Source organism: Trachypithecus francoisi, unplaced genomic scaffold (genome assembly GCF_009764315.1).
Source record: "Trachypithecus francoisi isolate TF-2019V2 unplaced genomic scaffold, Tfra_2.0 Lachesis_group15, whole genome shotgun sequence".
Taxonomy (NCBI): domain Eukaryota; kingdom Metazoa; phylum Chordata; class Mammalia; order Primates; family Cercopithecidae; genus Trachypithecus; species Trachypithecus francoisi.
The window spans coordinates 55,524,262-55,539,967 of record NW_022681460.1 but is presented as its reverse complement, the minus strand read 5'-3'; the positions used below and the strand labels follow the sequence as shown (position 1 = coordinate 55,539,967).

The 15,706-nt window shown below is 44.0% G+C and overlaps 1 protein-coding gene across 1 annotated transcript in view; it reads left to right on the top strand.

Annotated features, from left to right (window-relative positions):
• The window catches only part of FNDC1 (fibronectin type III domain containing 1), a 102,860-nt gene that overhangs the window by 76,998 nt on the left and 10,156 nt on the right, over positions 1-15,706 (top strand). Inside the window, exons 15-19 of the mRNA XM_033234900.1 lie at positions 839-907; positions 2,978-3,121; positions 5,243-5,473; positions 10,477-10,585; positions 15,223-15,302. Of these exons, the coding sequence (XP_033090791.1) occupies positions 839-907; positions 2,978-3,121; positions 5,243-5,473; positions 10,477-10,585; positions 15,223-15,302 (633 nt within the window). The remainder of the gene's footprint in view (positions 1-838; positions 908-2,977; positions 3,122-5,242; positions 5,474-10,476; positions 10,586-15,222; positions 15,303-15,706) is intronic.

The window sequence follows — 15,706 nt, the reverse complement described above, 5'->3', positions numbered from 1 at the left end:
TGTAATAGTTCTTCTAACTAGGGTTTCCTGGCTTTTCCAAAAATCACGTCTGAAATTTTGTATTACATTTAAAGTATAATTCTGTAGTAAAAATAGACCTATCGGTTAGTACAGCCCAATCTGTCTGTAAAGAGAAATTTGCAATGATTGGCATATTTTTCCAAATTTCCTATGCAAATTAGGAAATCTGATTTATCTCCCTAGTCGGTGAGAGAGGGTGGATAGTCAGTAGGAAGTGGAGAAGCACAGGGAACTCTCATTGGTAGAGTTTGCCAAGTTGGGATGTAGATGAGGTAGGAAATTACCCTGCTTCTTGAATATTCCAGAGGCAAGATGGAGGGAGTGGAGGAATAAAGACTGATGAACAAGGGAGTTGACCCGTGAGGGGCTTTTTGTCACCATCCTGAGCACCAACCGCCCACTCTCCTCTCTCTCTCATGACTGCTTCCTAAGAGCGCCTGCTGTGGCATGAGGGGCCAGGGGACTTCCCTCAGCATCAGAGCCCTGCAGGCATGCGGGCGGGTGGGCTGAGGTGGTAGGAGGGAGGTGAGAGAGAGCTTGGGGGTGCTGAGGAATCTGGGAATGTGGAGTGGGGTGTTTGCTCCTGATGGGGCGGGCATTTGTATCACCCTTTCCTGGGCCCAAAGGAGAGAAAGTCTGGGTTCCATGTCAGTGCTTTGATGATTTTCCTCTGAAAACGTTGTGGAGACTCTGGCCTTGGGGACTTGTTTTCATGACCTGCTCAAGGTGAATGAATTGTCATGCTCTGGGGCCTACTTCTGAGAGAACCATGGGGAAGGAGCCCTGGATGACCGGTCCTTTTCTCTGTCCTCACTAGATGAGTTCTCAGGTTTGGAGACCGACACTGCAGTACCCACAGAAGAGGCCTACGTTATATATGATGAAGGTACAAACTAGCTTTTGAAAAATTATTTGCGCACTTTCTTTCCTAATCAAAGGATCTGATTGTAACTATTGAATGGATGATCTTGACGGAAGTTTCCTTTTGAGCTTTGGGCCGGTAGCAATGCTGAGGGCTGGCTTAGGGAAGGGTAGTTTTACCCCATGCTTCCAAGTCACCCCCAAATGCCTATTTGATCTAAGAAAAACAGTGCGCTTAACATGCAGATGCAGATTCCCACTTGGTCCCTGTACTCCCCGTTCCCTCCCTCCCAACCCTCCTTAGGCCCAAGGAATTCTGGAGTTATCCATCAGGGCTCCCCTTCAACCTTCATTTATAAAACTTACTTGGTTTAACCAAGTCCAACTTCCTTACTTGGCTCTTCTCTTTCTTATTCCTTTCTTTTCTCTCCTTTTCTAATTACATAAAATATGTGATGCTTAGATCAGTTGATTTCTTATCATAGAATCTTTTCAAGGGTAAGTTTGTAAGATTAGGAACATAGGCCGGCCACAGTGACTCAAGCCTGTAATCCTAACACTTTGAGAGGTCAAGGAGGGAGGATCACTTGAGCCCAGGAGTTCAAAAGCAGCCTGGGCAGCATAGCAAGACACTGTCTCTACAAAAAATTAAAAAATTAGCTGTATATAGTAGCACACACCTGTAGTTCCAGCTACTTGAGAGGCTGAGGCAGGTGGATCGTTTTGAGCCCAGGAGTTCGAGCTGTGATGGCACCACTGCACTCCAGCCTGGGTGAGAGAGCAACACCCCATTTCAAAAAAATTTTTTTTAAAAATTAAGAATACAAAGTGCTTTGGACAGCATCTGGGAGAGTCATTCAATAAATGGTAACTAATGGTATTATTACACTTAGGACCTTGTGATTGTTTTGTGTGATTTGGAAGTTGTCTCTGCAACTTGAAGAAGTTCTTAAAGGAATCTTGTCCACATCCAGTGCCGGCCTTTGACACCAAGGCTCAGGATTCTCACTTTTGAGGTCCACCTTTTCTGCAATTATTCATAGCTCTAATTGTCTTAAATCACAACTGTGCAAACAATGTCACCTTTGATGTGTTATTTATTCATAATAAAGCTTGATGTAGTGGTTTAATCCCAAGGTTTTCAAACAAAAACTGACTTAAAGAAAAACAGCAGATGTTAGAAAGCAAACGAAGATTTTTTTTTTTAGCACCTTTGAAAATATTAGGCATCTTTCTTATCTTTGAAGAGTTTGAAAAAGAGGCAGAGTTTTATTTTCTTTTTCAAATGTTAAAGGATTAGTTGTTTTGGCAGGATTAATCCCATCCCCCATGCCCAGAAAAAGTTCATACACAGAAAAAAAAAAAAAAATTGTTTTTGAGATGGAGTTTCTCTCTGTCACCAGGCCGGAGTGCAGTGACATGATCTTGGCTCACGGCAACCTGTCTCCTGGGTTCAAGCGATTCTTTTGCCTCAGCCTCCTGAGTAGCTGGGACTACAGGTGCACGCCACCACGCCCAGCTAATTTTTGTATTTTTAGTAGAGATGGGCTTCCACCATGTTGACCAGGATGATCTTAATCTCCTGACCTTGTGATCTGCCCACCTCGGCCTCCCAAAGTGCTGGGATTACAGGTGTGAGCCACCATGCCTGGCCAAAAAAATTTTTTATGAAAAAAATTCAAGTTTATTTTTTGATGTTATCTTTTATTTCCTAAAAGGGAACATTATGCAGGTAGAGCAAGGCTTTGGGCCAGTGCCATGAGCTACAATGTTGTGAGTCTAAAACCCCATTTTTAGACTCCAGTTGTGAGTCTAAAACCCCATTTTTTCTGGTCATATGTGTTTCTTTTTGTCCCTTCTCTCTTCTGTCTGCAGCTTCTTTTCTGCAGGGACAGAAATGGGAAGAAATGGTATTTTAGTAGAGACAAATTACGTTTGGGCATAGCATTTATTTTAGGGTGTGTGTCTGTGTGTGCATGTGTGTGTGTCTGTCTGGGTTTTAGCCTATAGTTGAATGTTAGGAAGGTATCATTTGACTATAGAAAGTGCTCCTTTTCTGGCAGTGCCCAATTACAGAGCCTTCATATCATTTCAGATTATGAATTTGAGACCTCAAGGCCACCGACCACCACCCAACCTTCCACCACTGCTACCACACCGGGGGTCATCGCAGAAGAAGGCGCCATCAGTTCCTTTCCTGAAGAACAATTTGATCTGGCTGGAAGGAAACGATTTGTTGGTAAATATAATGTTGTTAATCAGAGAAACATGGGTTTTTAACTTTTGGTCTTTGAAGAAGAGCATTACTAATCTCTTGGCCTGGCCAAGGCAGTGCATTTTGAGAAGTTTTCCCAGAGTGAAGCTTCCACTGGGGATGATTGAGTGAGTCAGTCGTGTATAGATATGTATTATTTTACTTTCTGCCAAAATCAGAAGAGGGGAGGATTTGGAGTCCAGCAGAGGAGAGCTGAAACAGGCTGCCTTGCATAGACTAAGAGTAAGAAATACTTAAAAACCATCTGGACCAGGGAACATGAGTGTTTTTGTTGTAGCCAGTTTATCCACGACAAGACTTACCACTGGGCCTTGTGTGTGTACTGTTTGTTAAATTCTTCCTAAAAGGTTAGCTGCTTACTGAATTGAGCCACTAGCGCTTACAGTATCATGGAGAGGAAGCTTTTTTCTTTTGTTATTTCCTATCACTTTCATTAGCTTCAAGGATTTGGGATCTAGAAATTCATTTTCCTCTTCTTTCTCAGTAATTAAAACGGTGTCAGTAGGAAATTCTGTGAAACTAAACTGCGTTAAGTCTTGCAAGTCTTCTTTTCCCATGCCCTTAATGAACCTCATTAATGAGACAGCTGGATTAGTATGTTACTAAGTGGAGACAAGTAACAGCTTAAACTTAGATCACACTTTTCTGTTTCCAAAACAACTGTTCTGCCATGAGCAGAGAACAACTCTTGCTAGCCAAGATGTAGTGACTGAGTGTCTAAAACACACATACTTGAAGAACAAGAATGTTCATTTGAGGTGGCGTTCCTGAGGCAGACACTAACATGGGTCTCTGGTATGCAGCTGCCAGGCTGCGTTTACCGTGTGCACTGACTTCTTTCCTGGCAGTTCCATGATGGGAATTGAAATGCTTTCTGTGCTATTATTAGCTGTTCCACAGAACTCCTCTGAATGCTGAAGGCTTATTATTGTCTGGCTCTTTTCATAAGTCTACAACTCTCTAAAGCATAGGAGCCCACTCCCCAAACTTCCTGATAAGACCCATGGACAAGTTCTAAAGGCCTAACTTCAAACTAATTTTTAGAAAACACTGTCTTAGCTGTGTCCCAGGGACTCTGTATCTTTGCTTTCATTAGTTACAAAGAACTTCTTGACTTCTACCTTAATTTCATTATTTGCCCAAAAGTCAAATAGAGAAGCTAAAAACTGCATTCACTCCAAATAGCCACTAAGAATGACAACATAGCCCCAAAAGTTACAGTGGAATCTTCAGAAATTGCCAGACATTGTTACTTGAGATCACTTGAGAGTTTTGCACATATAAAACCCCAATCCCAAGTCCTTGACATTTCTAATTTAGTGGGATATAATAGAAAGAGTTAAGGGCTGGGGGTGACAGCCTCCTGTCTGATCCTTACATAGTGAGCACTCTCAGTGTTGGTAGGAGAGATAGTAACATGAGGCCATCGGTTCATATCCTGCCTTACTCCCAGGACCGTGTATCCTCTGAAATAATGTATGTAGAAAAATCTTCAGCCATCTGTAAATGTGAGTAGCTGTTGTTATACTGAGCAGTAATGTTGTAGACAGCAGTTCAGGCCTGGCCTTATGCACAGATGCTTCAGATTGTTGTGGGGGTTTATGAAGCTCTAGGGAAGGCCACCCAGGGCTGAGGCTAAAGGCTGCATGTCTTGATCAGTATACATTTTTTCCTGGGCCCAAGATAGTCAAGGAAATGAACTGTGTTGAGAGAGCACTAGTAAAGTGTTGGGTGGGCCTGACTCACCCTTTTCCAAATGTTGGGGCACAGGAATGGCAGAGAGCTGCAGGCTTACATTACATTGAATTATAGTTTCATGATCTCTCAAAACCCCTTTGAAGGCATAGTCGTTGATGTCGATGGGGCAATAGGATCTTTTGGAATGACCGGATTGAAAGACATAAACACATGGGTCCATTAAGGAGAGCTGGGGGTGTGTTTCTGAGCTTGGCATCAAGGCTGATGGGGCCTCTGTCCAGCAGGGAGAGACTGAATGGTGGGTCTGATTCTGTGGAGCAGATGCTGTGTTTCTGCCTCCAGAAAAAGCCTCCAGCAATCCAATTGGATATCTCTGTTCTTTTCCAGCTCCTTACGTGACATACCTAAATAAAGACCCATCAGCCCCGTGCTCTCTGACTGATGCACTGGATCACTTCCAAGTAGACAGCCTGGATGAAATCATCCCTAATGACCTGAGGAAGAGTGACCTGCCTCCCCAGCATTCTCCCCGCAACATCACCGTGGTGGCCGTGGAAGGCTGCCACTCATTTGTCATTGTGGATTGGGACAAAGCCACCCCGGGAGATGTGGTCACAGGTGTGTCCTAGGCAGATATCAGAGTTCCCATGATCTGTAGGTGGGAAATGTGGACGATAAAGAATGGTGGATGACTGGATGGGTGCATGCATGGATGAGTAGGTTGGATGGATGAATGGGATGATGGCTACCCATCTAGAAGGAAGACATCTACTGTCTTCCTTCAACTGGATGAAATATAGGCAACAATGGAAGCCTCATGGGGTAGGGTAAGGAGTACTGGATGGAAGTCAGAAGTTGTAAATCCTCGTCCCAGATTGATTTGCATGATCTTGAGCTCAGTACTTCATCTTTCTGGGCCTTGGTTTCCCCATATGCAAAACATCACTACATCTCTAACATCCTGTAATCTTGCAAATGGCCAGGGAGTTCAGCTAGCTCTTTACCGGATCAGATCCTGCAGTGAGTGTGACCATGAGCTCCCACTGGGCCACACAGCTGTCCCTTGTTGGAGTCAGCCCTGGGCTTGTGTCTCTGCCTCTTTCTCTCCTTTCACATCTGCTGGGTGCTTCCAGACAAATCTGGGTGCTTCTCGGTTCCTTATGTGGGAATTGGAGGTGACGAAAAAATGCCCAAGGATCTTGAGCCTCCTTGGCCTGTGAGATGTTTAAGTTCACTCTGCCAAGGACATATTTGAAGATACATCTTGAAATTTAAGTTCTTACAGAAAGAGAATTGATGTTTTCTGTGAATAGTTGCAAATTTTTTTTTCTGGGCCTCTGAGCTGTGCAAGAGGAAGAAGTATGGCTGTGGCTGTGTGTGTCTCTGACTGGGAGGTAGCAGTCGTATTAGAGGTCAGAGTTCAACATTCTCTGCCATTATTGTGCTAGTGCAGTTTGTATAATTCAAAATTTCTAGTGCTTGTCTTGGTGTTCCCACTATTATATCTTACAATGAAAAAATGTGTCCAAGAATATCCAAAGAGCATCTTCTCTTGTGGAATTTGTACAGCAGTGCAAATGCTAGAATAAGGGACATAGAAAAGAAGGCTTCTGGGTGTTCTGCCAGGTGAGACTGAAAGGCCTGGGGTGCAGGGAGGGTGTGGGATTAAGGAGTTTGAGTCTTTAGCGGAACTAAAAGTACAGTACTGGGTAGGTGCTACATGGACTGCTGTGAAGTCCGTGGTGTTCTGAATAGAATGCAAATCAATCAATGGAAGGAGGAAAGCTTGTAATCAAACAGCCAGAAAATCTTTTTATTAATTGAACACACTTCTGTGAATGGTAATTTTTAAAAACAAGCAAGAAAGCATACAGAAAAAATAATTTAAAACCGTACTTTAAGCTGTTTAGCTTTTGACATCTTGCATAACAGATATTACTTAACATAAATATATCACTGCACCCTGATTCAAGGGGCTTCTAAGAAACACTGGCTGCAGAATGAGAGTGCATTGGCCCCATTAAACGTGCCTCAAGGGTTCTTGCAGTGAAGAAGGAGCTTTCAGGGAACTCTCAACAAATGTCCCTGAGATTTAATTCAGATGTAATTTCTGTATTGTCCTGTAGAGGTCGGGCTTCTGAAACACCCATGCCCTTTAAGGGCGCTCTAAGCCGTTCAAAGCTCCCTAAAGCCTTAGTGTCCTCACATGCCCCACCCTGCACCTCATCCGAAACGAAACCTCAGAGCCCTAATCATGAGTACTCACGACACTAGCATAAATAATATGGATGAGGTATTTATAGGGCACTCCCAACACAGAGCTGTGCCAACTCCTGTCAAGCTGATTACTGTAGAACACTGCAGCATATGACGCCCTGTGGTGTGGGGGAAAACACCAGACTCCACAAGGCTCAGAGAGAGAATAACGGCAGCTTGTCATCCGTTAGTGAACCAAACACCGGCTCTTTCACCTGCAGAACAACTAAGCCAAGTGGATACATCCTAAACTTAAACAAAGCATCACATTATCGGGCCCCCTGCAGGGCATCTGAATCCTGCTGGCTACATGGATGTTGTGTGCTCTGCTCGTTTTCACCTGCCATTCTTTCTTTCACAAGCAGTCAAGTCAATGTGTAATGAGGTGGTGCTCAAACAGTGTGAAACTCCTAGAATTCCTGCCTGCAACCTGTTGCTTTCCCAAATCTCTCCTGAAGAATGAAGTTATTACTTTATTAGGAGTGATTCTGTGGGAAATCACCAATGTGATGACCTCTTAGTTTTTCAGGACCAGCTCATCAGCCACTTTCAGGACTGGTTTTGATGAGAACAACAGAGAAATCAGGAGTTATGCTGTGCTCAGCAAGCGCCTTATCAAAACCCCAAAGCCCTCAAAACCCAGACACAGGATCAGCCGAGAAACCAGCCCCTTACGTGGGAGTCGTGGGGTTCTGTTGGAAGCCAGAGGTCCAAGAGTCTGAGCTTTGCCAACTCCATTGGAAGCCGGGTTTCCATGGCACACATGTGACCTCCGTCCCCTCTGGGGTGGGCCATTGTGTGCAGCACCAGCTGAAGCATGCAGGGCTTGACTACACTGTGCCAGAGGGGAAATGCCGTGGGGAGGGCAGCAACTCTTCCCAGGTTCAACGACTCTCCTCCAGGGAACAGTGTGGGGAGGGTTCCAGGGTCCAGTTCACCTGGCTTCCAGGCCCAGATTGCCCATTTGTTATTTGTGTGACACTAATCAGTGTCATGTGATGTGACACTAATCAGATCGTAGGGTGCTAAATAAAATCACATGCACCTCTTAGGTACATTTGATGTTATTGATCTTTTCCTTCTTAACTTGTGTGCTTTCTCTCAACCTCTTCATCTCCTCCCAGGCTTGTACAACATTCAGTGGTGGAATTTCTCATGGCTTGGTCCTGGGGCCTCTTTTCTTCTTGCTCTGTCTTCTCTCCTCTCAGAGTCTCATCCATGCACATGGTTTTAATTCATCTCAGAAATGAGTCATTGATTTATATCTCAAGGCCAGGCAATCCTCTCCTCTGAGCCCCAGATAGTAAAATCAGATGCAAATGGTAAAATCACTTGATGTCATCACTGGGATGTCTCCAGAGCATCTCAGACTTGGTGTATAAAAAATCAGACTCATCCTGGCTAACATGGTGAAACCCCGTGTTACTAAAAATACAATAAAATTAGCCAGGCACGGTGGTGGGCGCCTGTAGTCTTAGCTACTTGGGAGGTTGAGGCAGGAGAATGGCGTGAACCCGGGAGGCGGAGCTTGCAGTGAGCCGAGATTGCGCCACTGCACTCCAGCCTGGGTGACAGAGTGACACTCTGTCTCAAAAAAAAAAAAAAAAAAAATAAGACTGACAATCCTTCCCATTCCCAAATCTGGCCCTCATCTATGTTTCCCATTTCAGAGAACTGTCCCACTTTCCACACATTTGCTCAAGCCTGAGGCATCTTCAAGTCTCCTTCTATCTCACTTCTATATTCTACTCATTATTAAATCTGGTCAGTGTTGCCTTCTGGATTCCTCTTGAACCCATCTGTTTCTCTCCATTTGGTGGTGTGCTCTAAGCTATTGCCACCTCTCACCTGGCTACTGTAAGAGCTGTTTAACTAGACTGTCCCATCCACATCTGCACTCCCATACCCAGTCCATTCTGCCTTCTGCACAGGAGAGATGTGTTGAATATGCAAACCTAATTGTCTGGTTTAATGTCTTAACTGTCTTTCCCTTTCTTTTGGAATGAAAAGCAAAAGCCTAGCTTGGTCCAAGGGTGCTGCCTAGTTTTCCCACCTGTGCTGCTTCAGCCTCAGCTCGTGCCTTCTCTTCCCGCCACTTATGGTTTCCAGCCACACTGCCTTCTCCTGGGTCCTCCCTCTTCAGTGTCTTGCTCAGAATTCCCACAACCTGGAATCCATCTCACCTCCTACCACACAGCTTATCTGCTTCTTATCCTTCAGATGCCAGCTCCTTTATTGTGACCCCAGGGAAGCTCTTTGGGTCCTCCATGGTGGGCCAGCTCCCGCTACACACCCTCTCACAGCACTGTGGACTGGTCCTGCAGAGCGCTCAACCCGGCTGTATAATTCTGTTTCCCAGTGCACCCTGCTGCTTCATGAACTCCTGGTCACCACTTTATCTCCAGCACTTAGTATAATGTCTGGCAACTAGTAGTTGCACAATAAATATTTGTTGAATGAATCAATACATGTGAACTTAGACAAGATATTTAACCTATTGCTAAGACTCAGTTTCCTCTTGTGGCAAAATGAGGAAGGCAATACCTGCATACTAGGATCATGAGGATTAATCAAATCAAATTCAATTGAGAGTACCTAGTTAGCATAATGTTTGGCACAAAGGAAGTGCTTGACAAATGTTTTCTCCTTCTGTGTACACATAAGAGACCTAGGATATGGGATGTGCTGAGCTGTGGGAAGAACTTCATTTTGCCTCCTGGGAGAGCTGTAAAGCCTGGGCAGGTGTCAGGGTCCAAGGGCACACCGACTGAGCTCTGTTATTAGCAAGTAAGACAGAGCAGGTTGGACAATAGAAAGAAGAGCTGCCTCACTGCTGTGATTAGACCGTGAGGGCAAGGGCAGCACAGATACTCAGCAATGAGAAATAGCAGGACAGCCTTCACCAAATGGGCATGGGACCCCTGGGCATCTGGGGTCTCTCAGCCCCACACACATGCACAGCATCCACCAGCAACATTCTTCGTTTCCTGTGCAGGGCAATAGGAAGTTCTTAAATACGTGTGTGGAGGGTACTGGTTTTTTCTTCTGCTTCTTTTTTCTGTGTGTGGTCAAGATGAGACGTGATGAGTTCTGAGACGATGGGGAAAGCTGGGGAATGAGCAAGAGAAGTAGGGGGCCAGCAGGTCATCAGGAAGTGTCTTAGTTTTGTCATCCCCATCTAGATTCAGCAGAAGGTACCAGTGTTACATCCCATCCTGTCCTACAGTGCTGCGTGCCCTCCTTCCTGCAGTTCCCACATGGAGCTGCATCTGCAGCTTTGCCTCACTCCTGTCCTCAGTGGGTTACATCTTGTGTGTGACTTGGTTCTTGGTGCCCATTAGGTTCTTTCCTGTTTCCATTTTCAGGTTACTTGGTTTACAGTGCATCCTATGAAGACTTCATCAGGAACAAGTGGTCCACTCAAGCTTCATCAGTAACTCACTTGCCCATTGAAAACCTAAAGCCCAACACGAGGTATGATGTGTCAGTCATTTAGAAACAAAAGATTAGAGCTGTGTGCATAGTTGCTGATATGCTTTGGTTGGAAATGAAGGGAGGAATCAAAATGTTTTTGTGATTTCTTTGAATACTCTGTTTAGTTCTAGTAGAATGTCAATGCGTGCTTACCATATGCGTATAAGTTTCTTAGAAGAAATGACTGTATGTATTGTCATTGTTAGGCTATTGTGCTTATATTTTCCTCTCTGTTTACCTAAACACTACCTGCCATTAGGGAAAGAAAAGTTGTTCTCTGTGTTGAAAGAATTGGTCCATTTTTCATCCCCAATATTGTGGCACTAGGCCTCGTAACCTTCGTATGCGAAAATTGAGCCGCAATCACGGAACACTTTAATGAACTGGTTCCCAAACTCTATGATGTAGAGGTTCACAACATTCAAGAAAGATGCATTTTACACATTGGTAGAGGTTATAAGCATGCCTTCATAAACTAGGCATGGCTGGCCAGGGAGTCATTTTGGAAGCCAGAGTTTATGGCCCTTGGCGTGAAATAGGCAAAACTAGTTCCCAGGGGCACAAAGAGAGTGACTGTTCATTCCCCTTTTATGCCTTCTGGTTTTGGTGGTAATGACCTTCAGAAAGCTCCTGGGCGGGTGAGCGTGGGAAAGCACCAAGCACTTGATGGTCAAGAGTGGTGTGCTGGTAAACTGGCTCTCTGGAAAAAGAGTTCCCTGGTTGATACCATTAGCCAACTTCTGTGGTATAAATACTCCCACCTGTGGCCAATTTTAAGCTACTGTGGGCTTGTGGGGTTCCTGAATACTTAATGACTGGCTCTCACAAGCTGGTACAAATGGGTCCAGCAGACCTCTGTTGTGGGGAGCCACCATATTTGCTTAGCAAAGAGCTCTAAGTGAGGTGATGGCACACCCGAGGCCTCTCATTTTCTACACAGGCTGAGGAACATGGAGGAGGTTGGAACAAAATGGCCCTCATTAAACAGGCATGTGGTAAAGGGGATAGAATCTGGACACCAGCCGTGGGCACCGAAAGGCTACTGAACGAGCTGTGAGTTTTCCTCAAGACATTTTAACGTGCCATTTGGGCCCACTTGAGCTGAGCTTTCATAAATTATTATGAATTTTGGGATTTGGCAAATAAAAAGCAAGTAGTAAACCAGGAAGCTGAGAAAGCAGTTTTTTTTTTTTTTTTTTTTTTTTGCTTTTCCCTAGTAGTAATGGCAAATTAATTTTTTAATCAATTAGATAAAACAAAACCAAGAAACTTAGAGAAAATGGAGTCAATGTCCTTTTTTTTTTTTTTTTGCGTGTGCAGAGTGACAGTGCTTTTGCAGCACAGCCTCAGTATCAAAAAGCAGAAAGAGGCCTTCCAGAGGCCTTGCCACAGAGCTAATTACAATAGGATCTGAATCACAGCCTCCTGACTCGCCGAGTCTAGCATTCTTTCCACAACTTCTGCTGCCAGACTGATGTTGAATTTTGAGTCATGTCAGGAGGGTTATGTAGGGCGATGGTTTACTCATTCTTTCAACAGGTATTAGAGAGTGTGCACGGCTCATTCAGTCAGTCCTTACTATACACTTCCTGAGTGCGAGGTGGAACATCTGGGCTGGACTGAGGAAAATACACATGGCCCTGCCCTCAAGGAGCTTACAGTCTGGTAGAAGAGGCAGATTTTAAAAAACCAACATAAATATAAACCTCCCTGAGTGGGTGTTGTGAGGGAGAAGTACACCATGCTTTGAGAGTATATAATGGGGGGATATTTTTTCTTTGTGAGCTTGGGGATACAGAGGGGAGTCAGACAAGGTTCTCTGGGAAAGTAAAATCTGAACCATAAGAATCAGTCATCCTGCAGAGTAGGCTGTGCTCCCAGCAGAGAGGATGCCTTAAAGAAGGGTGTGCCCTAGGAAACAAAGGAGGCCAATTTGGAGGAAGGTTGAGGAGAAGCAGGACAGACAGTGCCAGGGGCCCTTGGGTTGGCCCCACACACACTCAGCACCTTGAGGCAGAGGAGGAGCTGCAGCTGCTAATCTGCCTCTCCTGAGGTGCCCACCTGCTTATGTGCTCTTCTGGTAGAGACATTCACAGCTCCTCCTACATTTCCTCAAAACCCTTCTGAGCAGCTGCTAAATTTTAGAGCTAGGAAAGTGCAAGTGTGATGTAAGGACACTCATTTTCCCCTGTGTCACTGGAATGCAGATCATCTCCAGGGAACTCACTTTGGTCGTCTCAGTCCTCATGGGGGCTCGCTTGAGAAACCAGCTTCTGAGTCAATCCAGGGGAGACTAGAAGTCAGTCTACCCCAAAGAGGGGCCAGGGAATAAAAGTGAGCTTTGGTTATTTACAATTGGATCTTGCTTTTGACTTTAAGTGAGCATTGTCTACCTTAGACACCAGACAGAGTCCCAAAGAACTCTTTGGAGTCTGCGTATTTTAAATCCATACTTAAAACACACAGACTTGTCACAATTGAGGCTGTTCGAAAGAAGGTGCCAGAAGCTTAAGAGGGTGAGGCATGGATTGCTTTTGTTACTTGGCTGAGACAGAGACTATTCAGAGTATGAAATGTATACTTTAGCCCATCGACAAAGTTTCATGTGAGTTTTAAAAATGGAATGTTACTTTTTGCATAATTTCATGTTGTTTTTCAGCTCAGCATATTTAAATTTACTTTGACACCTTAGGTGAGGTTCTAATGGGAATATGTCTTTGGAATGGTCACTTGTGAGTTTCTGGAGGCCTGGAATCATTGTGTCAACAGGGAAGGTGGATTTTGAGAATATTTAGGCTTCAGTGTCAAAACAAAATTGATACAAACAGATCCATCTGAATAGTGCTTCTCAGCCCATCAGTCACCCTTCTGCCACCTCCATAGAGGCACTTCCCTCCATAAAGTTGACTACTCAGCAAAAGTGTCCCATGGAGCCCCTAAGTATGCATCCTTCCTTATGTTTTAATTTCCTTTTTTAAGTGAAAAAAGTGTCTGTAAAGTTTGCCCAGGACTACAAATGTATGCCAAACCCACTGCTCAAACTGCCTGCAGAGTTTTGCCTTAAATAACTCCACAACCACTGCATAAAAGTATGCGTAACTGGGAAAACACGAGCTGCTGAGTGAATTGAGATTTGGAAACTCATATGTTCTTAATTGTGCATATCTTTTTATTTAAATGGCAATAAAAAAGAATACTCCTAAATAAGATGCAAATGGCTTAGGAAGACTAATTTTACCCAATGGCTTTTCTTTGTTTTCTGTTTAATCAAACCCAAAGTAAAATATCTCTTTTCTGAGGCCTGTCTCGGCCTTGGTGATCCAGCAGCTCAGAAGGCTTGAGGCCAGGGCTGTTGGTGCAATAGGCCTAATAACCCTTTGCTCTCTGAATATGAATTGTTCACTTTTTAAAAATGTAGTGCATTTTAATTAGTACATAGAATCTGTGTGCCTGACTTAATCAAATAAATAATTTTATAACATTTAAGTGTGACATTCTTACTGGCCAAAAGCTAGAGAAGAGATCCCTTATGAGCTCTCTAAAATGACAGAGCCACCAGGGATTCTTTACCTCTCTCTTCATCTGTAAGTAGCTAAGCACTAAAAGAGCATGTAAAATATCTAGAATCAAGAGGTGAGGAAAGCGCAAAGATTAAGATATAGTGGGACACAAGTGTGGTGTTGGTCTTTATTACTTCTCTAAACACCGTTCTTTTTCTTTTGCTTGCAAGACTGCCAATAAGATGCTTCGAGACTCAGTCTCCCTCCAGATGAGCTAGTTGACTCAGGCAGCGTGCTTTCCAGCACATTCGCTCTTCCAAGACACAGTTTAGCCCTACAGAAAAGTCTCTCTCTCTGGATCTTTCCCCCTTTCCCTTCTTGGACTCGCTTCTCTTTCCTTGAGGTGCAGAAGCTCATAACTCAATGACTTTTAAGGTGGTCCCTTCCCAGCTTCAGAGCCAACCACAGCATTTCTCAATGCACCCAAGACACCATTGCCGTGTTAGCTTCACTGAAGAGGCAGCCTCCAGCCCAGTTCATCCTCTCCCTGTCAACCTTAAGTTGTGTGGTTGCTGGAGCAAACGTCCTGCTCTTCTACATGGACTCCAGGGATATAATTAGGTTATAATTTGAATTCCGCTTTGTAGTGTTTTGCTCCACCACCCTCTCTCTACCAGGCTGTGGAACTGAAGCGGAGACTAGAGTCTTAAACCTAAGCGAGAGCAGGGCTAGAGGAGCGTCTCACCAGGGATGAGCTCAGGAGAGCCTGCACAGAGCAGGGACAGTCCTGATGCGAAGGAACGCGTGGTCACCAAGCAATCTGTGTTGTAATATGTCCCTATTCTATTGCCATTAGCACGAAGGAACACATGCTCACCAAGCAACCTGTGTTCTAATATGTCCCTTCTATTGCCATTAGCCGTGTATCTCTGCTATGTTAATTGTATTATTTAGAGAATTTATTCAAAACTGAGAAAGTTCAGAAAAAACATGAAGAGTCACTAGTGCTGTGTGCATTTGCAAAAATTAGAACTCAAAGCCTGTCACAGTTTAGGTGTTCAGCAGTTTGGGAGTCTGTTTCATTACACAGAAGTCAAATACACGTTTCTTTCAAAATATATTTTCTTCCAACTTCAGGTATTATTTTAAAGTGCAAGCACAAAATCCTCATGGCTACGGACCTATCAGCCCTTCGGTCTCATTTGTCACCGAATCAGGTATGAATGACTTCACATTCTGATTTGTTTTACTTTTCTAAAAAATGAAATAAATAATCTAGAATGATGGCTACAATAGAATAAATACTTACTTTTCTATTTAATGAGCTCATGTTGGATATCTGTTTCTAAAGTAAACATTATTTGCTTTGTGCTAGATTAAAACTTGGATAACAAAATTAAAAGTAGTTTTCATGGGCTCTCTGAGGAACAGAAAGGTCAAATTCCAATGAAAGGAAAAAAATCTAGATTTCAACAACATGGGAAAGATAGAGTTGACTGTATCTGTACAAAATTTAGTTGCAGAGTTTAAAAAAAATTATTGCAAGCACCTGAAGAACACACATGTCATGTGGCTGACAGGCAGTTGCCTCTCCAATGAGCCAAGACATTGGATGCCCCCT